This window comes from Stenella coeruleoalba (genome assembly GCF_951394435.1).
Source record: "Stenella coeruleoalba genome assembly, chromosome: 7".
NCBI lineage: Eukaryota > Metazoa > Chordata > Mammalia > Artiodactyla > Delphinidae > Stenella > Stenella coeruleoalba.
This window is the reverse complement of record NC_137153.1, coordinates 69,416,054-69,443,346: the sequence shown is the minus strand read 5'-3', so window position 1 is coordinate 69,443,346 and position 27,293 is coordinate 69,416,054. Positions and strand designations below refer to the sequence as shown.

At 41.7% G+C, this 27,293-nt stretch overlaps 1 protein-coding gene across 2 annotated transcripts in view; it reads right to left on the bottom strand.

The window, feature by feature from the left end:
- LOC307189514 (histone-arginine methyltransferase CARM1-like) overlaps window positions 1-27,293 on the bottom strand; it is a 288,148-nt gene that overhangs the window by 241,180 nt on the left and 19,675 nt on the right. The window contains exon 1 of one of the 2 annotated variants that reach the window (XM_079927677.1): window positions 23,555-24,249. The exons of the other annotated variant lie outside the window; for it this stretch is intronic. Within the exon in view, the coding sequence (XP_079783803.1) occupies window positions 23,555-23,732 (178 nt within the window). The 5' untranslated portion in view covers window positions 23,733-24,249. Of the gene's footprint in view, window positions 1-23,554; window positions 24,250-27,293 lie in introns of those variants that run through there. 2 annotated transcript variants of the gene reach the window in all.

Here is a 27,293-nt window from a genome sequence, read left to right as displayed (position 1 = left end):
CTAGACTCAAGCATTTCCGAACAACCACTGAAGGGCATATGTTAATTACAGCTCACAATGACGCACCAGACTCATAAAAGGCTTTCCTGCATCCTCCCAAGAAGCATGAAATTAAGCTTTGTTCTAAAGTTTAGAGATGGGCTAAGTTTCCATCTTGCCTATGCTGAATCTACAATCTACTGAGAAAACAGAATGGACAAAGAGAGATGCCACAGATAATCTATTAATGGTTCACCAGAGACATTCCATGAATACAAGGAAAACATGAAAATAAACACATAATTTAGATACATTAACACACAAATCAGGTTGAGTAGAGGAGGAGGTGTGAGATGGAGACTGATCTGGATTAAGGTAAACTAATCCAGAAAAAGGTATTATTGGGTAGACATTAGAAAACACTTGAAAGAGATAAATATCAGATGTGAAATATACATAGAAATGGAGAAGACATAATCTAACTTGAAACACTGGCCATGGGATAGGGCTCAATCATACCAGAGGTGTTTACCTGTGCAAGGGCTTGACTGTCAGACCCACTCAGAGAAACAGGAGCTGAGGCAAGTAGTGAAGCTGAGGCCAAAGTGACCCAGGAGAACAGCGGCTGCCAGGAACCAAAATCAGAATCAAAGTTTTTCAAAAATAATACGATAAATAAATAAATGACAAAACCCAGAAACCAAGAGAAATAAATTACAGAACAGAGGCTAGGAAAGATGAGAAGTGAAGGAAATGCCCAATTAATTTCAACGGTCTGGCTGGCTGTGTGCTGTGTTAGAGGACTGGACTTTGCATTCTCCCGGCTAGGCACTTAATTTTGCATCTATTTGGTTTGTTTTTCTATTCTTCCCCCTAAATACAACATTCATTAGAGGAGGAACTCCGACAACACAAAAGAAAGCCCTGGTTGTCTTCAGAAAGTCTCTGGGGTGAAAAATCTGAGGTTGGTAACTTTTCTCAGAAATGTATTCTATTTAAGAAAAATCTTGGTGATTATTTCTTCATCTTTCTTTAATATAGCAATACTTATTTGTCTCCAAAAGGATTTGTTTCTGCTCTTCTGTACACTGGCTTAGTTACAGCTTATTTTTCATTCCTGAAATGCTATCAGATAATTTACTAATAAATACTGTCAGTTGTTTTAAAAATGCTACCACTAGGGTGTAACCAAGAGTAAATACTAAGATTCTTCATACATAGAAGGAAAAAAAATAGAAAATTTTCCAACTAAAGTAACTTAACATGTCTAGTTTATGCCAGTAATGAGGTTAATAGGAGAGTTCTGTGTTCAGTTATGAGGATATATTGATGAAAAAGCCACAATTCCTGAGTTTAGGATATAAAAAGCCACAAAAGACCATCACTCTAACCCTAGTTTTATATTTATGTGTCAAGCTGACTGGATCATGGGGTGCCCAGATATTTGGCTAAACATTATTTCTGGGTATGTCTGGATGAAATCAGCATCTGAATTGGTAAAATCAGTAAAGCACTTTGCCCTCCCCAATGTGGGTTGGCATCATCCCATCCACTGAAGCCATGAATAAAACAAAAAGGCAGAGGAAGCAAGAATTCAACCCTTCCTGCCTGACTACTTGAGCTGGTACACTGATGTTGTCCGGTCCTCAGCACTCCTGGTTTTCAGGCCTTCAGACTTGGGCTGAATTACACCACTGTCTTTCCTGGTCTCCAGCTAGCAGACAGCATATCGTAGGACCTCAGCCTCCATAACTGCATGAGCCAATTCCTTACAGTCAATTCTTCATTCATATATATATATGTATATACATAAAATATATATAAATATTTCCATATCCTACTCGTACCATTTCTCTGGAGAACCGAGACTAACCTTGAGGTTACAAGGCAAACTGAATTCAAAACCCCCTGAGGAGACATGGGAGATGCAAACTGGCAAACTAGGGAAGAAAGAGGTGGCAAACTTAAAAACATTAAGTGAAAGATTAATACATTTTTAAAGACTGAAGTAGACTAGCACAACAGTTTAGAATCCCTGGAAGCCCCAGACACAAGTGGAGCCCTTACCCACTCACCAACTCTTTTCTATGGGCCTCCACAGTGCTTATGAGAAAGACTGAATGCAAAGCGGGAAACCTGAGAGCACCTGATGTCACAGGGTGCAGAGCCTGACAAGGTATGAGAGTAGAGCGGGAGCTTCCAGAGAAGTCAAAGGTCTATTACGTCTCTGGAAATCATACAACTGTTTTCCTCCCTAGCTCTATTAAAATAACAAATTAATGAATTTTCTAATATTCTTACAATGAAATTTTATTGAATATTTTTTAAATATTCTGTTGGCGTCTGTTTACTTTTATTGAAGACTTTTTTCATCAATAGTCATAACTGAGATTGGTTATAAATTTTTATAACCAGTAAATTTTTATGCAGTCTTTATCAGTTTGTGGATCAATGATAAATATGTCTCTTAAAACAAATTTGAAAGATGTCCTTTACTCTACTTTGGAATATTTTAAGTATTCTTTATGCTACTGACCTTTAAAAAGTTTGGTAGACTTCCCCTGTGACACCATTTGGACCTGGTGCTTTAATGGGGTAGCCCTTTAAATATTACCTCTATTTTCTTCTATGATAATTGTTCTGTTCAGAGCTTCGACTATAATTGTTCTGTTCAGAGCTTCGACTTCTAAAAGGGTCAATTTTGTAAGCTGCATTTTTAAAATTATTTGTGGTATTTACTTTCTCAGTTTTTTTAATTTAGTACAAAGTAGTCTCATGAGTTTTATAATTTCCTCTCTTTTAACATCTATTTCTCCTTGTCAATTCTAGTTTTGTGTATTTGTGCTTTCTCCTTTTTCCTAGATTAGGTTAGCTAATGGTTTCTCTCATTGATTTTTCTTGAAGAACAAGATTTTGAAAGTTTTTTCATGTTTTCAACTTTCTAATTCATTAATTACCACTTTTAATTTTAATTTCTTCTGTTTTTGTTTGTTTGAAAGTTATTTTTATAACTTTTGAGTTGGGTATTTATTTCTTTTCATTTTTATTGATATGATAATTTAATGCCATAAATTCCCTCTGACAACTGTTTTAGCTATATCCTACGGACTATGATAGGTCAAGAGGTGTTTAATTGTTTATTTGCTCTGTTTTTAAATTTCCAAGAAGGCCCTGTGTTTTAAAAATTTTGTTTCCAATTTCTATTTTTATGCTAATAACCTTAAATGGCTTTTAGAGCAGTGATTTAAAAAAAGTTTTCAAAGTAATGAAACTTTAGATCCCCACAAGACAAAAGAAGAAGCAAAGCAAGCAGTGTGTTTATATCAATAAAATGGGAAGAAAATGGAGTAAAGGGTCTAGGTTCTTGAACAGATAAAAAACTATAATGAGGGACTTCCTTGGTGGACCAGTGGTTGAGAATCCACCTTCCAGTGCAGGGGACGCAGGTTCGCTCCCTGGTTGGGGAACCAAGATCCCACGTGCCTCAGGGCAATTAAGCGTGCACGCCGCAACTACCGAGCCCACGTGCCACAACTACAGAGCCCCCAAGCTCTGGAGCCCATGTGCCACAACTAGAGAGAAGCCCGCATGCTGCAACTAGGACTCGACGTGGCCAAAAAATAAACAAACATACATACAGGATTTATTTTTTTAAAAAAAGAACTATAATGAAAACTAGAAACTGCAAACATTGCAGAGTCAAATGCCTAATCGCCAAAAATGCAGGTAAGTGCTCAAAGAGAACTGGAAGAGAGAAGAACAAATGCAATGATAAATAATAACTAACATTTGGCTTCAAGATCAAAGAAACAATAGGGATGATGGGAAACAACAGAGACAAGAGGGACTGAGGCGACCTGGAGATCACTTTTCCATCTAAAACTGACAGCCCTTACGCTACTCCACCCACACAGAAGCTCAGGGCCAACATCGTAAATCTTCCAATTCTTAAAGAGAAGCTGAAAAATCCAGACTTTCATACTAAATCTCTCCATTTTTAAATGGTGGCTATTAATTCAATTATAAATTTTAACATTTGTTTAAAGAAAAAGCCAAGCTGTTGAGATTAGACAGTAAGATATTCTGTCTTCTCTAAGAAGTTTGAGATTTCAGAAATGGAGCATTTCTGATAGGTAACAAATTCTAGAGTCTGTCGCCAGACCTTCCAAAACCCAGTTGTCTCCAAGTGCAGGCATTATTTCTGCGAGAGCTGTGCACTGCAGCATTTCCGCACCACCCCGCGCTGCTATGTCTGTGACCAGCAGACCAATGGTGTCTTCAATCCAGCGAAAGAACTGATTGCTAAACTGGAGAAGCATCGAGCTGCAGAAGAGGGTGGTGCTTCCAATTTCCCAGAAGACTTGGATGAGGGTCCAATTCCCATTACTTAATTTTCCCATTATTCTCAAATCTCAAAATAAATGTTTTGTTGTTTTGGAAATCTTAAAAAAAAAAAAGTGTGGCCAAGGTAGTGCATGGCCAAACTGAAATGAAAGCTTGAGGTCACGGAGGTTACCCAAAGGCCATAAAACTACCAAGGCTCATGAGAAGATGCAAACTGGAGGGGAAAACTGTGAACAGGTACCATGGTCCTTAAGGAAGAGGTTGAATGACCAGAGAGGCTTCACTAGGGGTGGTTGCTGAAGGTGGGCACAGCACGTTCTGGTTGATTTTTAACTGACCTTAAGGTGAAATATGGGCCCACGGTGTAAAGTTGTGTTACTGACCACAAAGGCTGTTGGAGGACTTTGATCCAAATAGATCACAGTAGCACTATGTACAGCCTTATGAGACATACTAGTAAAATCTTTACTAGTTTGCTAAATATTAAGACCAAATTGACTATCTAAGTTAAATTATGACATTTACCCAGTTACAATCATTTGGTACCTCTGTGACTCTGCACTTTTCCTAGAGATAACCAAGTTCAGTTCATAATTCTTCCCATTGTCCACGTAACCAGGATATTCAAGCTAGGAGACACACTCATTTAGAGAAGCCAGTTCAGGGGTTCCTAAAATGTTTATGCTGTAGACCCCTATGGCAGTCTGATGAAGCCTATGGGTCCCTTCTCAGAACAACATTTTTAAATGCATAAAATAAAATATACAAAATTATTAAGAAAACTAATATTGAAATAGTTTTCAGAATATGATAATATATTAAGAAATGCTTTCCTTATTAAGAAATTAACTAACATGATCTAACTGTGGTTCTTAAAACTACTGTAATTTTAAAGCAGTGACATGCATATATGATATTTTGAGGCTGCTGCAACTATTGTAATAACATATGAAAACATCTGTGATTTTATTAGTGATAAAGTTTAATGCTAACATTACTGGGCCTTGTTGCCCATGTTCAAAATTGAAAGAAATATTAAATTTAAGTGAGAGGTCAGTGAAAATAAAATTAAAATGTATCTTTTCGCCCATTCAAGTTCATGGACCCTCTGAATTCTACCCACAGTCTGCTTGGCAGTCTAGGGATCCCAAGTTAAGAATCTATGAAGAGTTTAACTTCTTCCACCCTTTCACCTAAACTGGAATTCTATTCCCCTTTATTAGAGAATAGAGAAGCAAAACAGAGTCTGCTGTTTCCAATTAACATTGTATATTCACCCAAGATGGTGGTCCACATAAGCAAAAAAAAAAAGGAAAAATCCCTTGAATTTTTACTTTACAAGTCTCAAGCCATGCTGTACTGTAGATTTTCTGATTAATTTCTTACAGTTCTGTATCATGCAATTATTTATCCCTGGTTATTTACATACCTTTGCTTTACACTTTTTATTCACGATCAATAAAAACCTGTTCTAGAGTTCCTCATGCAGTCATAGTCTTTAAAGATGTCATCCCTTTGTTCTTCACTGGAATTATGCACGATTATTCTATGAGAATGTCAGTTTTGATAACATCCAAATCATGATGACCATCTTCAAATTTTGAATCTTGGACCACAGTTATGTACACTTCCTAAAACCTAGAGTACATGTCTCCAAATGCCCTGGATTCTTCCTGCTACAATAGAGCCATTTTTATTCAAGAGTCCCATCACTTTCACATCTCTAAATAATGTTTCTCTGATGTGTAGAATGGATCAATTATTTTGCTTTCTAAAAAAAAGAAACTGTCAACCAAAGAAATCAAACATTTACTCAATGTAATATTTGTACTGATAGTTCAAGCTCCTCACCAGTGGATACACAGATAACAGAAACCTCTCACCACTCCTACACCTAATTGGTGATCATTGCCAGGCATGCAGCATCCACCCATGATTTCCACTAGGTCAGGAATTCTATGACACACTCCCACCTTGATATCATTCCAGCCCCCTATTTCATTCTCAGTCAAAAGCTTTCATGCCACCAATCCTGAGTTTGTGTGTTCCCGTGAACACAACATCCAAATACTCAGAACACCTGCACTTCCTTTCGAAGAGCTTACAACATCGCTAATCAAATCAAAACTACAGTGATTTGTAAAACTCACACTGGTCAGAATAGCCATCATTAAAAAGTCTACAAATAACAAATGCTGGAGAGGGTGTGGAGTAAAGAGAGCCCTCCTACCCTGCTGGTGTGAGTGTAAATTGGTACAGCCACTGTGGAGAACAGTATGGAGGTTCCTCAAAAAACGAAAAATAGAGTTGCCACATGATCCGGCAATCCCACTCCTGGGTATATATGCAGAGGAAACTATAGTTCGAACAGATACAGACACCCCTGTGTCCATAGCAGCACTATTTACAACAGCCAAGACATGAAAACAACCTAAATGTCCATCAATGAATGATAAAGAATGAATGGATAAAGAAGATGTGGTATATATATAGAACAGAATATTACTCAGCCATAAAAAAGAATGAAATAATGCTATCTGCAGCTACAAGGATGGACCTAAAGATTATCATACTAAGTGTCGTAAGTCAGAAAGAGAAAGACAAATACCATATGATATCACTTATATGTAGAATCCAAAATATGACACAAATGAACTTATCTATGAAACAGAAACAGACCGACAGACACAGAGAACAGACTTGTGGTTGCCAAGGGGCAGAGGGGGGAAGAGGAGGGTTGGATTGGGAGTTTGGGACTAGTAGATACAAACTATTATACATAAAATGGATAAACAACAAGGTCCTATTTTATAGCACAGGGAATTATATTCAATATCCTGTAATAAAACATAGTGGAAAAGAATATAAAATAAATATATATATATAACTGAATCACTTTGCTGTACACCACAAACTAACACAAAATTGTAAATCAACTATATGTCCTTAAAAATTTTAAGAGTTTTTTAAAAAACTGCAACTGAAGAGCTTATTTTCCTTGGAAGAAGTGACACCCTTCCAACCCATCATAGTCATAAATGGAGCAATTTATACTTTTCAAACCTCTTGGAATGAACCCAGAAAAATCGAATGCAACTGAATAAGCTAACTCTCAATCTAGCGGTCTTCCCAATCTGTCATGTTGTCTCATCTGAAAGTTAAGGATGGATTTAATTCATCTGGTCTCAAGCTACTTATTCAGTGACCTTTTTGTACTATAAAATGTTCAGAAGTTTTGTGTTTTTTTTCTCACACTCACAGTTTTTTTAAAAGTGTCTAAAGTATCATTATTATGATGATACATAGTGGCGGGAGCAAATATTTCTTAGATTTCAAATTCTTTGTAGTTAGCCATGGTCATTAGGTCATCTATATTTAACTCCAAGGTCCAGAGGAATATTGAGCTACATTTTTTACTCAGTCTCAGAGGAATAATTTGACTGCCCATAATTATACTGAGATAATGCACCACAAACTCCTACTAGAAGGCACTGGTTATGTCTACTCAGAGAAAAATGGTTGTAAATTCAAAGAGTGAATTATCCAGATACTGATTTTCTGTTTTAAACAACCACACCTACATTATTTCCAAACATGAATGTAACTCAATGTTTTCCATGTTAATTTCCTATGGCTGCTGTAACAAATTACCACAAACCCGATGGCTTGAAACAATACACATATAGCCTCCAGGTGTCACCAGGGCTGTGTGGCCTCTGGAGGGTCTACAGAAGAATCCATTCTTTACCTCATTCAGCCTCTCCTGTTCCCTGACTTGTGGCCACATGACTCTAATCTCTGGTCCCCTGGTCAAGAGTTACAGTAGATTAAGCACTTTTTAAGCTTACGATGTTCAAACATCATAGAATTGTTGTTTTCTACGTTTGTTTCTCTCAGAGAGCTATGGTGTGGTTGTGCTTTTCATCTGAAATACAGTTTCTCTATCTGAAGACAAGCAATTTCAATTTCCTTATTTTAAATTTATATTCTGCTGCTTTACTGAATTCTTTCTATTATGTGAGAAAGTTTTACCATTGTTTTCCTAGGGTTTTCCAGGTACACCATCATATTATCTGCAAATAGAAACAATTTTACTTCTTCTTTTCCAACTCTTATCCCTCTAATTGTCTTGGCTATTACTTCTAGGACAAGGTTGAACAGTAGTACAGATAGTATGAGTATTTTTCTTGTTCTTAGTATTAGTGGAAGTGCCTCTAGCATTTTCCCATTAAGATGCTGGCCTTAAGAATGAGTTACATATCTTTTATTAAGTTGTATTTTGTCCAAAGATTTTTTAGCATCTCTGGAGATGTCTATATGATTTTTTTCTCCTTAGATCTGTTAATGTGGTGTATTATTTTACTGGATTTCCTAATTGTGAAACAATCTTGCACTCCTGGAATAAATGCCACTTAATCATGGTTTATCAGTTTTTTATTGTGGCATTGGATTCTATTTGCTAATGTTTTATTAAGTAACTTTGCACCAATATTCATAAATTATATTGGTACTAATTTTCTAATTATAATTTCATTAGCTTACTTATTAAAAAAGAATTTCAATACTCTCAAATAAATTACAGAGCAGTGGGTTTATCTGGTCTTTGATGGTTTGGAAGAATTCCGTTGTGAAACCATCAGGATCTGGTACTTCCTTATGAAGTAGCTCCCTTATAACCTTCTCTATTTCTTTGACGGAAATTAGTCTGTTTTACCTTCTGTTTCTAACAAAGTCAATTTCTTTAGGACACTGTCTATTCCACACAGGTTTTCAAATTTATTTGCACAGATGTTGGCAAAATTGTCTCTAATGATTTTTTTTAATTCTTCTGTTTTAAGTGTTATTTCTTCCTTGCCAATTCTTGTTTTGAATATTTATACTTCTCATTAGGTTAGTTAGTAGTTTGTATATTTTGCTAATTTTTTCAAAAACCATGGTTTTGACTTATTGATTATATCTAATTTTATTTATTATTTTCCTCCTTTGTCTTTTGTTTTTGTATACATTTTCTAGCTTTTTGAGTTTGGAATTTCATTTGTTCATTTTTATTTTCATTGATAAAAGTGTTTAAGACGATAAATTTTCTTCTCATCACTACTTTAACATGTAACAAATATAACAGATTTCTCTATCCTCATCCCCGTTTTTAGTGTTAGATGTACAATGAAATACATTAAATTCTCATCACCAGCCCTTCTGAAGCTCATCTCCTCATGTGTTAGTGGGAGTCTGATAGATTCACAAGAAGGGTCCTGGTTACAAAGTCCTGAGTTCTTGCCGATGTAAAAAACATGACAATGCTGTTCTACTGCTGATGTACTTTGTATTTTGTTTTTTAAAAACAAATATTATGTTGTTTTTGAATGTCTAAAGCGACCCAAATATCTTTGTAAGATATTTTATCTTTTTGCCATGTAACTCTAAGGACTTTTTAAAAAAGCTTTATATAATCTATTTTACTGAGATAGGTCTCAGAGTTAGTTGTTATGGGCCGATATTCCCTGATATCTAGTAAGCCTTTTCAGTATGTAGATTCTGACCTTTTACTTGCAAGAAATAAGGATTTTTTAATTATAGTTTTAAATATTAATTCTGTTCCATTGTTTTGTATATCTTTTTTCAGGGAATCCAGTTATACCTAATTGGATCATCTTTGCCTACATTGCATTTCAAATACTTTCTCTCTTACCTTTCTATTTCTTTTTCAATATCATTTTTCATTCTCTTGGTATTTTCCTGACTTTCTTTAATGCTCTTATTAGGTTTTCATTTGGGTCTCAGATACCTTAGGGAATTTTTTAAATTAGTCTTCATTGGTTATTATTCTATTATTGGTCTATTATTGGTTTTTAAATTTCTGCTTCAAATGTTTGTTTTTTCAAATCCTCAAAAGTTTGAGAATATTTTATTTTATTTCATTTAGTTGGTAGAAATTTCATCAGTTGATTTAATTTGCTTCTCATTTCCTGCTATATTTTTAAGGTAGTTACATACAAATGAAAACTGTTTACACCTCTGCATTTCTATGTACAGGTGGCTTGGAGTGGTTTAAGAGATGCCTACTTTAAGAGTACACTCTTCTATCAGGGTACTAAAATGTGGTAGATTTACTGGATGGCTTTTAAAATTATTTTTAATTTTTTATTGAAAGATTCTTTAAATTCTATAGCGCTTTACAATTTTCCAAAGTAACAACCTTTTTTTTCCCCTACCCCTATATTCGCCCCCCACCCCCTTCCCTCTCCCCGCTGGTAACCACTAGTTTCTTCTCTGTATCTCTGAGTCTGCTTCATTTTTGTTTTATTCACTAGTTTGTTGTAATTTTTTTAGATTCCACATATAAATGATATCCTACAGTATTTGTCTTTCTCGGTTTGACTTATTTCACTTAGCACAATGCCCTCCAAGTCCATCTATGTTGCTGCAAATGGCAAAATTTATTCTTTTATGGATAAGTAGTATTTCATTGTATATATATACCATATTTTCTTTATTCATTCATCTGTTGATGGACACTTAGGTTGCTCCCATACCTTGGCAAATGTAAATAATGCTGCTATGAACACTGGGATGCATGCATCTTTTAAATTAGTGTTCTTGTTTGTTTTTCGACATATACCCAGGAGTGAAAATGCTGGATCATATGGTAGTTCTATTTTTAGTTTTTTGAGAAACCTCCATACTATTTTCCACAGTGGCTGTACCAATTTACATTCCCACCAACAGTGTAGGAGGGTTCCCTTTTCTCTACATCCTCGCCAACATTTGTTATTTGTATTCCTTTTGATGATAGTCATTCTGATAGGTGTGAGGTGATATCTCACGGTGGTTTTGATTTGCATTTCCCTGATCATTAGCAATGTTGAGCATCTTTTCATGTGCCTGTTGGCCATCTGCACTTCCTCTTTGGAGACATGTCTATTCAGTTCTTCTGCCCACTGTTTTTTGTTTGTTTGTTTGGGAACAAGGCTGTAGGGGTGGGGTTGTTTGTCCTTTTCTTTTTTCTTTTGCTTTGTAGGATCACAAATGTGCTTTCTTTTATTTCTCTGCAACATGTGGTTTTCTAAGGGTGCCTCTCCTGTTATAAACTTCTTCTCTTCTCCTGAAGTGTTACCTTTCCAAAATTGCTTCTTGACACACTGTTTGCAATTTAAGTTTCTTTCCTATTGTCAGTTTCCTGATCTACGACATTACCTTTTTTCTTTCCAGAATTTTCACTCTTAGAGTGGACTTTCTTTTTATGGTGATAGCTTTAGATCAATATGAGGCCTGCTACAAGTTCTTCCTTCTTTATTTTATGCAACTTTTCAGGGACTGCCCTTGTAACCTATAAGGGCATACAGCAGGAGGATGAGAGAGAACTCACTGAGACTCCATGTTTATTTTTGCAGTTGCAGGTATTTTGAAGTTTGGACAGTTTTCGTCTTCTTGTTATGCTGAGAACATGAGTTTTATTTCTTCTTGTTATTTTTGTTTTGGGAGGAGGATATGTTGGGAGATTGAGGTTTATACCATCACCATTACCTCAACTACCCCGCAAATTAAAATACTTGATAATGTTGTACCACCACATAAAATACTTCTAATGACTGTCAGCTATGAGAGTTCTCTACCCTTGCCATGATACCCCAAAACATGTTTATTAATTCTCTAGTAAATTAGAGCATATAATCTCATGCCCCAAATAACATAGGAAGACTGGGCATCTCAGAATCACAGAAGACTTACATGTACATGTCTGTCCAAAAAAGAAGAAATCCCCCCCCCCCACCACATAGTTAACTGAAAGTGAAAAAAATATGAGACAAAAAGAAAAAGCAGAAATGTTAGGGAGCAGATACATGGTAAACAACTATGCAATAAGAGACTTTTGCTATGTGCCTCAGTCTTTTGCCAAGTGTAGCAGGCCATCTCCCATTAATTTGCAATATTTATAAATACCTTGGGATCTGCAGTGTCATTAGCTGGACTTGGTTAGGCTGACAGCAATGCATAAAATTTAGATTCACATTCCTCTTCCCTGCCCTAATTTACGGATTTTCATTCATCTTTTATTTTCTGATACCCACGATTCAAGACGTAGGTATTCTCTCAACCCTGTCCACTATCTATCTCCATGTCTTTTTTTTTTTTTGTCTGCGTTGGGTCTTCATTGCTGCTGCGCATGGGCTTTCTCTAGTTGTGGTGAGCGGGGGCTACTCTTTATTGCGGTGCGCAGGCTTCTCATTGCGGTGGCTTCTCACTGCAGAGCACGGGCTCTAGGCGCGCAGGCTTCAGGAGTTGTGGCACGTGGGCTCAGTAGTTATGGCTCGAGGGCTAAGAGCGCAGGCTCAGTAGTTGTGGCGCACGGGCTTTGTTACTCCGCGGCATGTAGGATCTTCCTGGACCAGGGCTCAAACCCGTGTCTCCTGCATTGGCAGGCAGATTCTTAACCACTGTGCCACCAGGGAAGTCCCTCCATGTCTTTTAAAATATACATTCTAAATCCATGACTGTGTAAATGTCGAAGTTTGTGAAATATATTTTAGATAATGACATAAAACGTGGCTAGTACAGAAAATATGGCTAGTATAGAAAATAGCAGTATTGCTGGAGTGAACCGGTTGTTTATCCCCTAAGATGCAATAAACCCACAGTGAGCACTCTAGCTTCCTTTCTTCTTCCCTCCCTCCCTTCTATCCATCCACCAATCCATCCACTGTTCCTTCTTTCTTTCTCCTCTCCCATCTTGTCCTAACTTCTTTGTTTCACTCTATAAAACTTCACTGTAATTTCCTGTATTTGAAACAGCAGCTCGCTCAGTTTCCCCTGGGAGTGACTTCATAAAAATGCTTCCGTGTCTGAACCTAAACACAAGGCAAATTTTATCTTCAATAATCTCTTCCCTGCATTCCTGCAAAGAAGAAAAGCTAGCTGAGCCTTCCAGACAAAGAAATGAAGTCATGATGAAGTAAAGCTGACTAAAAATTAAACAGAGGTTCCCACAACAGGATTTGCCTTAATCATAAATATGGGCCTCTGCCATCCAGCTATCCAAAGCAAAGCAAAGGACCTAGAAGCCAAAAGCACACTGGAACGGATTTTCTGTTCCATTGATCAGTGAAGCTCTGTTGAGAGATTTCCTATACTTTGAGATATGTGCTTTAGTTCTACAACTGAGCAGCAAACTCCCTGAGAGCTTCACGGCAGGACTATACATGACAACTAATTTTAAAAAGCAGGATTCTTCACCTGGTGTTTAGCAATTTGTGTTAGAAGCACAAATATATTCTCTTCACACAAGTCCACAGAAAGTCCAGAAGAGACAAAGACACTGATGCTTTCTGACTGGTACTAGAATGTATGCTTGGTAAAAGCAGTGACTTTGTTTTGGTCATTCCTTGTGACAGGCAGACTCTGAGATGGCCCTCAGTGGTCCCTGCTTCCTGGTATTCATGCCACTATGGAATTCTCTCCCATCGGGTGTGGAATGGCCTACTGGCTGACAGACTACGACAAAGGTCATGGCTGTCACTTGCATGATTAGGTTACAAAAGACTGAGACTTTCGGGCTTCCCTAGTGGCACAGTGGTTGAGAGTCCGCCTGCCGATGCAGGGGACACGGGTTCGTGCCCCGGTCCGGGAAGATCCCACATGCCGCGGAGCAGCTGGGCCCGTGAGCCATGGCCGCTGAGCCTGAGTGTCCGGAGCCTGTGCTCCGCAACGGGAGAGGCCACAGCAGTGAGAGGCCCGCGGACCGCAGGAAAAAAAAAAAAAAAGACTGAGACTTTCATCTTGCTGTCAGACTCCTTTCTCTCTTACTGGCCTTGATGACACGAGTTACCATGTTGGGCAGCCCATGTACGGAGGAACTGGAGGGGGCCTCCTGCAAGTGGGCCACAAGGAATCGAGGCCCACAGTGAACAACGACTGATTGAATTATGCCAATAACCCACACAAGTGGGCTTAGCAGAGGATCCCTCCCCGGTCAAATCTTTACATGAGACCTCGGCACAAGCAGAGCCTTGACTGCAGCTCTGAGAGATCCTAAGCAGAGGACCCTGCTAAGCCACGCCAAGATTCCTGACCCTAGAAAGAGTAAGACAAGCAGTGTGTGTTGTTAAGCCACTGGGTTGGTGATTATTTGTTACTCAGCAATAGATAACTAATACCCTGCCACCTGCCCAGCACCTTGGACAGTGCCTGGCTCATGAGCAGTAAATATGAACTGCATTAACCAATAAATGAAATTAACTCCCATCACTGATATGCGGAGCATTACTGAGGAAAGTTAGTAACCTATTCATCACAGTGCTGCTGTGTACAACACAACTAGGTGAACAGACTCAATTTTCTACAACAAACATTCTAACAAATGCAAGTTTCTAAAACCAACATATAGTAAGTAGATACAATTTCTCATAGCAAACATGTTAAATAAGCTTTTCAGTAGTCGTAAGACCCTCAAGGCTGACTTATGTTTCCCAGGAGATAACAATAAACTTTCTATAGTTAAAAACAAAATATTATGGGAGACTTTTTTTCCCCTTCACAAAGAGACTGGCCAGGAACTCAATTCCATGATGACAAAATTCAGAATACGCATAGCCCTGATCCAAATAGTCCTTCCACCTGACCTGACAAGTGCTCTTTATTCTTTATGCCTTCATGGTTCCTAACTGGAAAATATGCTTCAACCTTCTCCTCACATTCTCAAAAGCATTGGGGTCAACCCCTTCCCTTCTTCTCAAGGTTTCTCACTCAATACTCCTGTGATTGTGGCCTGCGATTCCAACTTCAATTTTAACGAAGAGTGAATAACTATTTTAAAGTTCCTCATTACACGTTGTGATAATTGCTATGAAATCGAGAGGGCTGAGCTAAATGGCCGTGGATGCAGTAAGAACAGTGGGCACTTAGCCTGGTGAGAAACATAACTTTCAAACTAAAGGATGAGAAGGACCCAAATACACAAAGGGCTGGGATGGGGATGTGGACATGGAACAGCATTTCAAGCAGAAGGAACAGTACATAAAAAGGAAAGAGGAAAGATCCATCAGCAGAGAGGTTGACAGCAGAGAATTAGCCATGTTCTGAATATGAAAGACAACTATATACAATGAATCTATTGGAATCACAAAATATACATGTCCTCCAACAGTCCTGCAGGAAGTCCAGCCCAGACAAAGAATCCTGATGCTTTCTGAATGGTGCTAGAATGTAAGCTCCAGAGAAGTGGCAGCTTAGCTTTACAACTGCTTGTCAAATATCTCTGCACTATTTTTATCTGATAACTTTGACTCCATTTACTTTGGAAATTAATTGAAGTCATTTTGAATTTTTCCACTTTTTATTATTCTGTTTATTTTCCCCATTACTTTATGAGGTAAAACTTATCTCAGCTTCCAGAAGAGAAAACCAAGGTTCAGGCAGGTTCAGTCAACCTACCCAAGGTCATGGAGCCAGTAAACCTACCCAAGGTCATGGAGCCAGTAAATGGGGGAATCTGATCTGGTTGATCCAGCCACCTCACCAGCCTCATCATAAAACAGAGGTTCAAATGGTGAGAAGCAATTAACCAAAAAAGGTCACAGAATTTTATTTAGATGGCTGGCCTGGAATTCAGGAAACCTCATTTCTGTCTAAAATACGCCAAGAACAATACCATCAGCCACTCTACCCGCTCCCTCAGGTTTCTAAGCTCACTGAAGAATCCAGCTCCCTCCAAGCAACAAGCAAGTGTTTTCTCACCCTATGGGTTTGCAGCTAGACATCCAACTTTATCACAGGCTAAAGACCGGGCAGCTAAACACAAGATGGTATCATGGAAAGGGGAAGGCGCTCAGGCTTTGAGGACAATATACCTGGAAGAAAATGGACCCATAAAATAAGGTCAATATCATTTACCCTCCAGGTCATTGTGAGGCTGGAGATAACGCGCTATCTCCTACCTACCACGAAGGAGTAGCTTAGCTAAATGGGGGTAAATATAATAATTAAAAAGTGATCTGGGATACCCAGCCATCTCTCAGACCTGAAGAAAAAACACCTTATTCAAGACTATAAGGGCGTTCCAGTGAGCAAGGAATCTGTCCCTATTAAAATGCTAATGCACTGGAAAAATCTAACCTCTTCAGCTTCTACCCACAAATCTTCAGGGTGAAACCCTGGCAAAATAGAGAGGGAAGTGAGGGGTGTGGGGAAGGCTCCCAGGCACCGGGGATTTATAAGGGAGGAAAATCCTGGGAGGAGGAGGATACCGACGACAGAACGCACTCCACATGCTCCAGTGTGCCAGGGTTAAGAGTGTACATCACCTGTGACCACAGGAGGGGGGAAGGAGGTACAGAAGGAGTTTCATCATCAGGATGGTTCTAACCTGATACATTTTTATAAGCGTCATCTTTTCAAGTAATTATCTACTTCCAATATCCTGTGGCCAGTCACAACACAAAGCACAAATATGACGTCAGTGATATTGCTTTTCTTCCCCTTCAACAACCTCTTTGTTTTGAATAACAACTCTGAAAATTACGGGCAACTATGCTATCTACAGTTTATGCACAAGATCCCCATGCCTCTTTTCTCTTCCCAGGGGCACTAAGTATTAATCAGTGGATTGCCTGTCTTTGGACTAGTTTACTCATTGGTACTGATCACAGACCACAATTTAGTAAGACTATTGAAAATGGGGGAGGAAAGGGATCTTAAAGGGTCTTTATTTGGCCAGGAAAACAAGTCTTTTCATCTATTTCCACTTCTGGTGTCCTTAGACTCAGATGCACAAGGGCCTTGAACGGTTTTCCATTTGTCATCCGTTCGAGGTACCGTTACTGCCTGACAGAGGAAGGAAACGCTTTTTCTTCACTGGTATATATCCCATAATGCTGGAACACAAAACCAGGTCTAGCTGAAAGCCTCAGTTTCACTGCATTAAATATCTTCCTTGGAAAGCTACAATGAAATCATGAGAGCACTGCTTTTGGTAAAATAACAATGAAAGAAAGGAGTTACTTGGCAGGATTCTGACGGTATTTCACATCTTCAAACAACTCTTCAGGGCAACAATATCGAGATAGTTGCTAGGATCAAAGAGCAGCAAGGTCAGGTTTGCCCATGAACAGAAGGAATAGCCTACTGTTTAGGGGAGAGGCTACTGTGTCAGAGAAATATGTAGTTGTTTTCCAAATAGTTTAGATGGAGGCGTGTTAGGGTGTGCTGCATTTGTGACTGCTGGGGCAGGCAGGAGGGGGAGTTCTGCATTTCTCCTCCCTCATGTGTCCACGTGACGGGAGCTCCACTAGCGCGCGCGAAGACTGCTCTTCACTATGACGGAAACTGGGGTATGAGAGGCGGGGCGCAGGGTGCTAACCACGCTGCAGTGTTTCTCAGAAGGAAGAACGTCCCCAGCACAAATGTTATTTGTGCCCCACTGAGAAATGCTGTGCCCCAGTGAGGAGTCTAGCCTCCCTCCCCACCACCGCCCTGTCTCCCACAGGGTTCTCTGATTTGTGCCTTTGGGAGCAGCATAGGACCTGCTCACTCCGGCCCCCTCCCTGCTTGCTTCTTGGTCTGCTGCTTGGAGAAAAGTTATTTTATGGGGTGCTCACCCCAAGTGGGAGCAAGTTCAATTTATAAGAGAAGAATGAGAAAGCCCAGTGTGGTATACATCCAAACCCATGCTCTCTACCAGCTTTTTCAGTAATTGTGATGAAGAAGGCTGTTATTGTAGTTCCTGCAAAACCCCATTAGTGAGAGTGAGAGTGAGAGTGAGAGTGAGAGTGAGAGTGAGAGAGAGTGAGAGAGAGTGAGAGTGAGAGTGAGAGTGAGAGTGAGAGAGAGTGAGAGAGAGAGAGAGAGAGAGAGAGATAGAGATAGAGAGAGAGAGAGAGAGAGAGAGAGAGAGAGAGAGAGAGAGTGTGTGTGTGTGTTACACCCTACATGACCCAGATGGTCTAACTGGCAGTTTTAAAACATTGTCCCCAAATTCTTTGATACTCCTCCCATAAAGAGGCGGGGTCTACATCCTCTCCCTTTGAACCTGAGCAGGTTAATAAATGCTTTGACCAATAGAGCATGACACAGGTGACGTCAACTGACTTCCATGCATGCATCACAAAAAGGAATGCAGCTTCTGCTTTGTGTGCTGGAAAATTCCCACTTGGAGCCAAAAGTCTCCCTGGTAGAAAGCCCCAGAGTGAAGAAACCATGCAGGAGGAAGCCACGCCATATGCAGAGGTCACCTGTAGTCTCCATACTGACAGCCTCAGCGTTCTAGTTCGTGTCCAAAGGCCATCTACTGGCAGAATTCTTTCTTGCTCAGGGAAGATCAGTCTTTAATCTATTAAGGCCTTCAACTGATTTGATGAGGCCCACCACATTCGGGCGGGGGTGGGGGGGCAATCTGCTTTCCTCAAAGTCACCAATTTAAATATTAACCTCATCCCAAAACACCCTCACAGAAACATCCAGAACAATGTTTGACCAGATATCTGGGCACATGGCCCACCCAAATTAACAAGCAAAATTAAGCATCACACCAGCCCAGATGCAAACCCAGGTGAAGGAAGCCTTCCTAGATCCCCCAGACCAGGCTGGCCACCAGCTGTGTGCCAAGGAGTAACCTGTCAATGCCACAAGGAGCAAAGGAATCACCCAGCCACTCCCTGCCTGGTTTCTTAACCCACAGAGTCTGTCTGGGAGCATTATAAAATAGTTATTTTAAGTCACAGAGGTAGCTTGTTATGCTCCAATAATAACTGGGACGCTAACTTTAACTTACATTCCTCCCCCTCCCCCTTAACAAGCATCAGCTACACTGGCCATCTCAAACACACCAGCTCCTTCTAGCTCCAGGGCCTTTCCACCTGCTGTTCTCTTGGCCTGTGATAGTCTTCCTCCAGCCCAGTGCTTAGCTGGCTCTCTTCATCCTTCCTGCCTCAGATCAAAGATTACTTCCTCAGAGAGGCCTTCCCTGACCACACTCTCTAAATCAGCCTTCCTCTCAACGTCTCTGTTTTTTCATTCTGTTCGTTTTCTTTAAAACATTTACCTCAATCTGAAATTATCTTGTTGTGTCTTTGGCTATTGTCTTCTCCCAGTTAAAACATGAGTTCCATAAAGCTGGGTCTTTATCTAGCCCCTGTATTGCCCATACAGTGATTAGCACAGAACACATGTTCAATAAATATTTTTGGAATGAAAAGTAATTAATGCTCATGTCATACATAGGTGACTGACTTCCAGATTCTGTCCCTAGATCTCAATTTACTAACACTTTTATCACAGACTGAATGAAGGAAAATTAGTCCTCCCATGTGATACAAAGGATATGCTTCTCTGACGTTTCTTCTCCCTCCTCTAATGAGATGAGCAACCACGAGGGAACAAAAGACCTAGCATCCTCTCACAACCTCTCAGAGACAAAAACCACTGCATTTTTATACTGGATTATCAGTGTGGCTTATTCACATATTTTCCAAACTCTTCCAGATTAACTAAAAGGCAACTCTAAACTGAGGAAGGGAGGAAAAGTTCTCTCTTTTCTCCTGGAGATCCACTCTGCCTTTAGTCTTTGCACAATACAGTCTCAGCTCTTAACTTCCTCCCCCAGACCCACAGCACGGGGCTTACAGAGACCCTGGAGAAAGGGGTGGAGAAGAAGCAGCCTCATTCCCCACTTTTTTTTGGTTCCCCTCCCTTTCCCAGTTCTTTTATACACTTGAGGTATGAAAACAATGTATATTCTTCCCCATCACCTGAACTCAACTCCTGACTCACAAGCCCTTCCTACCTGCAGCCACCCTCCTCTCCCAGCAGGACTCAGCCCCACCCTATATACTTATTAATTCCCTTGTATTCTGATTCTCCCTCGTATTAACCATGTCTTTTCGTTTTGTATTCTGAGGCTTTGACATTAGGGGCCTTGCTGATGCCGGGAGAGAGTGCCCCTCCCAGGGTAAGCCAATTCCTAAAGACAGTAAACAACACACCTGCAAGCACACTTTTCAAATATAATCCAACCAATCCAAAGCCCACACTCCAACCACCTGCTTTATTGGGCCGTCACACTCTGGGCCACTATCCACCTGCCCTCATCACCCCAGGGCCAGATACCCGACCACTAGGGAGAGCGTGTATGCACCAGAATCCACTGGAATTATTCAAACTAGCCAATCTACACCTGCCCACCCGGCCTCAGCCATTCCTTCCCACAGAAAGCACGGTGAAGGCTCCTGCCCACAGTTCCCCAGCTCCCCCGCCTCCTGACGGACTCCAGCGCTTCCCCTCACCCACCCCCCCACCCCCACCCCCCGCCCCACCATGTTGTGCCCTCTCCTCTTGAGAACTGAGTAACAAACTATCTTTTCAACGGCAACTGGCTCCTGATCTGTTGACCTTACTATATCTCTGATTGTCTGTTAACTCACTATATTTTAAAACATCCTTCTAGACTGTAAGTGAAGCCAGTGTCTTAATCATTTGGGAGACAACTCAGAGCCTGCACTCTCAGTACTCAGTATTTTAATTCTCATTTTAGCAAGATTAAAAACTTCTTGAATTAAGTCACTGACTCGCTCAAGAAACATTTATTGATGCCTTGTGTGTATTGTGGAAGGCTCTGGGGATAGGAGGATGAACTAAGCATACTCTCAGGCAGGCTCCTGGTAGGAAAGGGGCTCAAAAAATTGTTAAGGGAAAAAGGAATAGATGAATGTCTTCCCAGACTCCACAAGCTAGAGCACATTACTGGCTGTATCCCCTGGTATGTTCCCCTCATAAAATCACTGTCAATTTTGGAGGGATTGAAAATAAACTGATTTGTCTTGTTCTGTTCCATTCTTTACGTGACAAACTATTGAGACCGGGAATCTAAAAGATTATTCCATTTTTCCAAGCTATTATCAGATTTCATTAAGTTTCCTTTGAAACATCTTCACAAAAATACAGCCTAGCTATTCCTCAGAACAGCCTGAGAAAACTATTGTTTTGGGGACAGGACATAATATTATTCAATCATTATTCAATCATTATTCAATAATTCACTAATATTATTGAAAACAGTCAACACTTACTGATCTCTTAATATATGCCAGGTATTGTATCAAGCATGGTGTTTGCACCCTTCTATTTGATCCTCATAACATGTGTATTATCATAACACATGTGTATTATTTTACAAATGAAAAAACTGAAGTAGGATGAAAGTTTTGCTAAACGTAGCACAGTTATAAAAGGATCCAGGCAGTGTTACTTCAGAGTCCACTTGTTTAATAACTAATTCTAGATGTGAGTTAAGAAACTATATAGTTTTCTAATGATACATTGCTTAGGCCCTTTCTTATAATCCATTAAAGAATTTGGGCCAATCTTTATTCCAGGAGAAATTCTACCCTTTCAAAATGCTGCTACTAAATGTACATTATTTGAGTACAATAGAATGTTTCTTCTAATAGTTCATTAGGATTTGTTTGTAAGCTGCTCTGCCTGGCCACCATCCACAGGAGTCTAGTTGGTTATATAGTAAAATGAGCTACTGTTAAAAAAACTCCAGAATTGTTCTCCAAAAACTCTCCATAAAAAAGTGGCAAACCTTAGTAACTGTGTTCATATACAGAATGCATGTTAGGACTCAAGCTGTTAGGAGAGCGAGTTCTCTGCTTTTTTGTGAGTGAATCTTTCCCAAGGAATTTAGTCAAAGTCTTGTGGCAATGACTGCTTGCCTTAGCTTTAATTATTCTTTTTATTTCCATTAATTTGGTTTAATACATACCACACAGGTTATCTCCAGACTTGATGTGCTACACCAGGGGAAACTTACTCCTCTCTGTAAGATAATTATATCCTCACAGGCCAGGCACTGGGTGTGCTCTGGGGAGTCTACAACTTCAGTCACCTTGAACCTCTAATATGTCTTCTTTTAAGGCACTTTTGTGGAAAAGCCACAGGACAGCAAGTACCATGTATATCTCAAATCTGCTCTTCTGTTTCTATGAATGGCTACAGATTAAACAAAATTACCGTAACAGGCAAACTGAATTCTTTTTCTGGCACCTTGAGTTTCAGAATTCCCAGGAGCAACACTGAAATCTACTTCTCTTTCCTTCTCCTTTCCAAAAGAGAAAGCAATGAGTTGCTGAGTAAGGCTTTTGATCTCTTGCCCAACCTCAGGCTTCCTAAGATACTGGTCAAATGATGTTTAATGCTTCTTTTTTTAAAAAACCCAAACCTCCCTATCCCAGCCTAGAGTAAAGGAAGAAGACACACGTGAAGGGTTTCTTTTACTCTACAACAAGCAATTTTTGAGTGCCAACTATGTGCCTGGATCTGTTCTAAGGCCTTAGAGATGCAGCAGTGAATCGGTATCCTACTTATCACTGAGCAGGAGGGCAGTACTTTAAATTCCCACTGGAACCAAACCACAACACAGAACACTTTAAACTCTACACAGCGTCTTAGAAGTTAGGGTCGGAAGAAACCTGAGGAGTCTTAAAAGACTTGCAGCTGCCTCAGGCTCTATTCCCTACACTTATTAGAACCCGGTACTTAATATGAGCTGCAGGAAAGAGATGTGACCCCCTCATATTCATATGCAAAGTCTGGTGCGCAAGTATACACATTTTCTGGGGCCACGTTCTAGACGTTTCCTCGAATTCTCAAAAAGGGCCGGGATCCCACAAAGATTAGCAGCATTCCTTTAATATACCCACTGCTCGGCTCGAGGAACCCCCGGAGCTGCACTTGCACGTCCTTGATAAAGGTCACCTTCTGAACCAAAAACTAATGCCTGGTAGACACCACACAAGCCGCCCCAGGGGCTCAGACTGCTGCACACCCGGCTCAGTCCTTCCTACACTCAGAACTTCGCCCTCAAGAGAGCTTCAGGCTGGAAGGTGGCCCACTGCCTCGGAAAGGGAGCGAGGCCTGGAAGGAAGGAGGCATAGGTTCCCGGCAAGGAAATCACGCGCCTCACTTTGGACAACCTAAGTTATGGCCGAAACTAGTTCGCAGAGCCTGTCTGCCCCGAGCGCCAAAGTTTCTCTGAGCGCAGTCAGACACAATTAGATCCATCTGGGCCTCTTCAGCACAGGCGAGGTAGCCCCGCACTTCCCCCCGGCGAGCTGTCGTGCGGAGGGGGCGCACACCTGCTCAGGGCCACGAGGACCGCACCCCGCGCCCCCCTCCCACGCGCGCGCCAGGGTCCGCCACTTCCGAGCGCGACTCGCGTGCGTGGGTCGCGCCAGTACCTCACCGTCAGTCACCGTCGCATCCGCCTCCTCCCCTGCCGGGTGCACCTCCAGCCGCAGAGACTTCGGGTTGGGAAGCGAGAGCGGCCCCGCAGCGAAGAGCTGCTCCTCGGTGACGAAGCGCAGTTGCACGCGGTACTGCCGGCGCGCCGGGATCCGGACAGGAGCGGGAGCGTCGGCCATGGTGCGAGCGCCTCTACCACCACGAGCCCGAGCGGCGTCGCCCCGCACTGCTCCGTGCGCCCAGAACCCGCCGCGGGAAGGGGAGGGACTTGGAAGCGCCGCACCTTCCTCACCTCCGCCGCGAGTTCGCTCTTCGTCCGCCGGCTGGGGCCGCCCCCGCCCCCGCCCCCTTGCGCATCCGCTCGCAACAGCCGGTGCCCGGCCGCCGCTGCCACGCGGCGACCCCCGGCACACAGGGCCGCGCGGTAGCTGCGCGGGAGGGTGCAGCCATCCCACGGGGCCGTGGCTCCGAACGCACAAGTTTAGAGAGCACGCGAGGCACCTGGAGGCAGTTGGGGTTTGGAAGCAGAAGGGTGACACCTGCTGTTCGCTGGTACCGCTCGGCGGGCGTGGGCGTCAGTTTGGAAATGGCCGCGGCCCGAGCTTCTTCTGGGTGGCCACTGGCTCTCGGGCGGCTTCTGGGGCTCCTAGCGCTCACGTGTGAACAGCCGTCCCAAGTACCGAGCTCTTTACTCATTGACAGGGTCCCGGCAGTAGCAGCCAGGCGGCGGGGAAGCCCGGGGACACTCTTGCGACTGGCTGGTCCCGGATGATCACGTTCATCTCCCATCACCTAACTCGGAATTGAAAACGTACTCGCTGCTGGATTGTGAACCATTTCGCTAGACGTGAGTCGGGAGGGCCGGGGAGTCTCATCCCCAAGTTGACGCCTGACTCCACCAGCTACCTAACCTACCCAGTTAGCTCCAGCGTCAAAGCATGGAGGCTCCAAACCGTACCAAACATTGTCTTCTCTGCAGAGAAATTGGTTTTCTGCTGCAGGGGGGTAAAAAAAGAAGCAGTCCTTCTTTTGAGGAGAGTGCCCCGCAATCGTAGACTCATTTGCTATAAAGGGAACTTTTCAAATTCTGAACCAACTTCTGTGTCCTAAATTTGTAATCTCCTGACAATGAACTGCAGGGAAGAAGCAAGGATTGTAAATCCATTTGGATTCCATGAAGACAATGTCCTTAACCAAGCAGGCTGACTTTACAAGAATGAGCTTCCCTCGAGGCCCTGGGGTTTGTAGCTTCAGAATTTCCAACTGGACTGTTAAACCCAGCCCGGCTTTATGAAATCCCTGGTCTCATTCATCTCCCCACTCCCACCCCACCTCCCATGTGATCCGAGTTCCTGATGTGGCCTCTCTGCCTCCTCCCCTTATTCGCTCCCAAGGCTTTCCCCTCCTTCTCTGTCTCTTGTCTCTCTCTTTCATCTAAATACCACCCCCCCCTTCCTTCTTATCTCATTCTCACTTCCTCCTGTCTCATGGCCTTGACTTGCGCCCTGGAAGCCCCTGGAAATCAGAAATCCATTAAAGAGTTGGAGCTGCAGAAAGAGTTTCTGGTGTGAAGACCACACCAGTATTCTGCCCCACCCTGCCCCCCACTGTATCATTCTGCCTCTCCTGCTTCCAGCCTCCTCAAAACATTTTGCCTTCCTCATTTCTTTCTACCTTCTCAGAAGAAGTACTTAGTGATGGCACTAAGTACTTTTGTGCCACCCAAAACCCTCCAAAGTAGTTCATGAACCTCTTTATCCTCTTTTTTTGACAAGCTTGTTCAGCCTTCATATGCTGTCAGCTATTAACTTGGATTTATACTAAGATGTGAATGATGGATGAAAATGACTCATAAAGCATCTTTACAAGGACAATATAATGGCCTTAGTAGAATTTCCACCATACTCTCAAGAAACCTGGAGTTCTGTTACTTAAAGCAAACAAGAAAACATAAAACGTAATGGCAGTCTTTCCCCCACAGTAGTGCAGGGGGCAAAAACCCAACTTAGGCCAAGTGGAGAAAAAAGTCAAAATATTATGATTCACCACAAAGCTGGGAAATCTAAACTTTGGTCATGACTAAATTTAGGGACTCCATTAAGGTTGACCAGATGGTCTTGTCTCCATCTTACAGAGAGGTCTTAGTCACATGCTAGATGCTGTCACTGATTTACAACCTTCCAGCAAAGGTAGCACTTCTCCTCTAACTCCAAATCAGGTTGAGCCATTTGAAAATGGCTGATTTGCTGTAATAGATCTACCCAACTTGGAACTTGGACTAGGGAGACTGGAAGCCTTACCAAATTTGCATCACCTGAATGACGGATGAGCAGATAACCAAAGGGAGGAGGTCTCTGGGATGCTAAAGCAAGTTATAATCATGACATGTAACACAGAGTGCTTACCACATGCCTGGGACTGTTCCAAGCATGTTACATACATTCATTCATTAATCCTCCCCACCACCCTGTGAGAGGGTAATGAGACTATTACGACCCTTGTTTTGACGAATGAGGAAACTAGGCACAAAGATTAACCAACTTGCCCAAAGTCACAGCTTAGAAGTGGCATAAGTCTTCTACAACAGTTCAGACACAAAAGTCCATGAATGTCCTTACTACCACTTCTCAAAGTTAGAAGCTAGTAGACTAATTTCTTAGTATTCCAAATGGATAGCGCTCAAGACCTTTATGAGTCCCCAGACTTGTGAGCATGTTATTTAAACGGTTCCCACTTTCTTTCCTCTCCTCCTCCCACCCTCACGCAGATGGTTAAGAATCCCTTACACTTCCCCTCCACAGGTGTTTCACCTTCCAATTGTTTTATTTACACTCGAGCAGGTTTGGCCCTGGTGCAAGCACTAGCAGAGAGTTCCATGAATCATTTTTCTTTTGTGTTGAGTATAATGTAGATTCACTCATCATCTATTTGATCCACCACTGAAGTTGACTTTCTATCCCGAACTTCTGTTTTCTAACGGCCATCACTCTCTTCCATCTCTTCCTTTCTGTCATCAGCAGTTTTCAGGGCCAGACTTTTTAAAAAAAAATCAGTTCAGGAAAGTTAAGACAGAGGAGAGCCAGCCTGCAATGGAATGTTGATTGGGAGCAGCTGGAACGTAACTGCTAAGTTCCTGTCTCCGGTCTGCCAACGTCAGCGTGTGCCAGGGGGAAGCTGTGTTTTGCCAGCCATTTGCAGAGATAGGATGGAGGTCTGAGGATCAAACTGGGGAGGCTAAAGCCATGCTCCAGATTCTTCCTAGAAAGAACGAGTTCGCTCAGAAGTGAGGGAGCAGCCCTGACTTCCTTGAGAGACTGTTTCCAGCTCCTGATTGACTGTTGTCAGTATAGCATCAAAAGCATTGACTTTGTTTATGCATATGATCTGTGTCCAAAGCTTTGAGAGATTCTTTCTATCCTTTTCTTTCTCCAGATAACACATGGAAAAGGACATCTGGCCAACCTCATTTGCAGGGGCCTGTGGCTGCTAGCTCAGCTCAGCTTCGGCACCCAAAGGGACGTCATCAGACCAGTGCCGAGCTGAGAGAGAGAAAGGAGGTCCACCTCTGTCTATCTCCTGCCTTCCCCAGGGTGCAGCCCAATCTGCAAATGAACTGCAATTCAAATAGCTCGAGGTCTAGACCAGGCTCTTCAACCCCTGACGAGCCCTTTTCCTCATACCCTGAGCAGCGAGACCACAGTGCCTTCTCCCTTCCCCTGACTTCACAGTATATTATCCTC